An 859-nucleotide genomic window follows, 5' to 3' on the forward strand; every position below is an offset into this window, starting at 1 on the left:
GCATGGACCAGATATTTATCACTTCTTTGGTGGCGGATGGTTGTTCATAGCCATCAAAGCAAAAAACGAGTGAATCATATCTCAGACGCACAAAAATAATAACAAAAATCAAGGAAAAAAAGATCAGATACACGATGCAGGTTCACTACAACGGGGTCAAGCCCTACTCACCACCCCATATGCTGATCCTGAGCTTTGATGGGTCTAAATTCTCGATATAGGTTCCTAAAAACCTATTCAGTATCTCGGACACTAATCGTTCAGTCATCGTGGCACTGTGCTAAGTAGGAAATAGACTGTCATTGTTTTTTTTCCTTGTCGAAAACGCGAGAGAACACAGCGCAACACCTGTACTCGCCGACGTCTGAGAGGCAACTGATCCTGTGTCGTCTGCCACGCATTATGGCCACAATCCCTTTGGATACAATACCTTGAGATTGGTTATATACATTAATCTCACGATTCGAAAATGTTTATCATGTTTATATAATCGTTAATGAGATAATCATTTTACACAGAGATCATGTTGTAATGTTTGATTTATTTTGCGACGCGGTGTAAGCAAGGTGTGTCTTCCGTTCTGGTATCATTTGAAGATATTAGCGTACGAGCATGAAACATGTCGATCGCATTATCATATAACGCATATATTACTCTAATGTGTATCATACTCTGGCATTCATTACCAGCACAACTTCCCACGATCGTGATAATGACCATAACTTTGTCCGGATTTTCAGGCTGTATTTTAAAACCAGAATGAGAGGTAAAGGATAAAGGTTATATGTATATATATTTTTTTTTTCTTTTTTTATTGCATAGCACGATAAGATAATATTTTATGTATTAAGATCATTCT

General features: G+C 37.7%; 1 protein-coding gene across 1 annotated transcript in view; it reads right to left on the reverse strand.

The window, feature by feature from the left end:
* The window catches only part of LOC119582072 (vacuolar protein sorting-associated protein 13-like), a 20,866-nt gene extending 20,490 nt beyond the window's left edge, over positions 1 to 376 (reverse strand). Inside the window, exon 1 of the mRNA XM_037930320.1 lies at positions 172 to 376. Coding sequence (XP_037786248.1) covers positions 172 to 268 — 97 coding nt within the window. The 5' untranslated portion in view covers positions 269 to 376. The remainder of the gene's footprint in view (positions 1 to 171) is intronic.
* Positions 377 to 859: the final 483 nt, after the last annotated feature.

The sequence above is a fragment of the Penaeus monodon genome, chromosome 15, assembly GCF_015228065.2.
Source record: "Penaeus monodon isolate SGIC_2016 chromosome 15, NSTDA_Pmon_1, whole genome shotgun sequence".
Lineage (NCBI taxonomy): Eukaryota > Metazoa > Arthropoda > Malacostraca > Decapoda > Penaeidae > Penaeus > Penaeus monodon.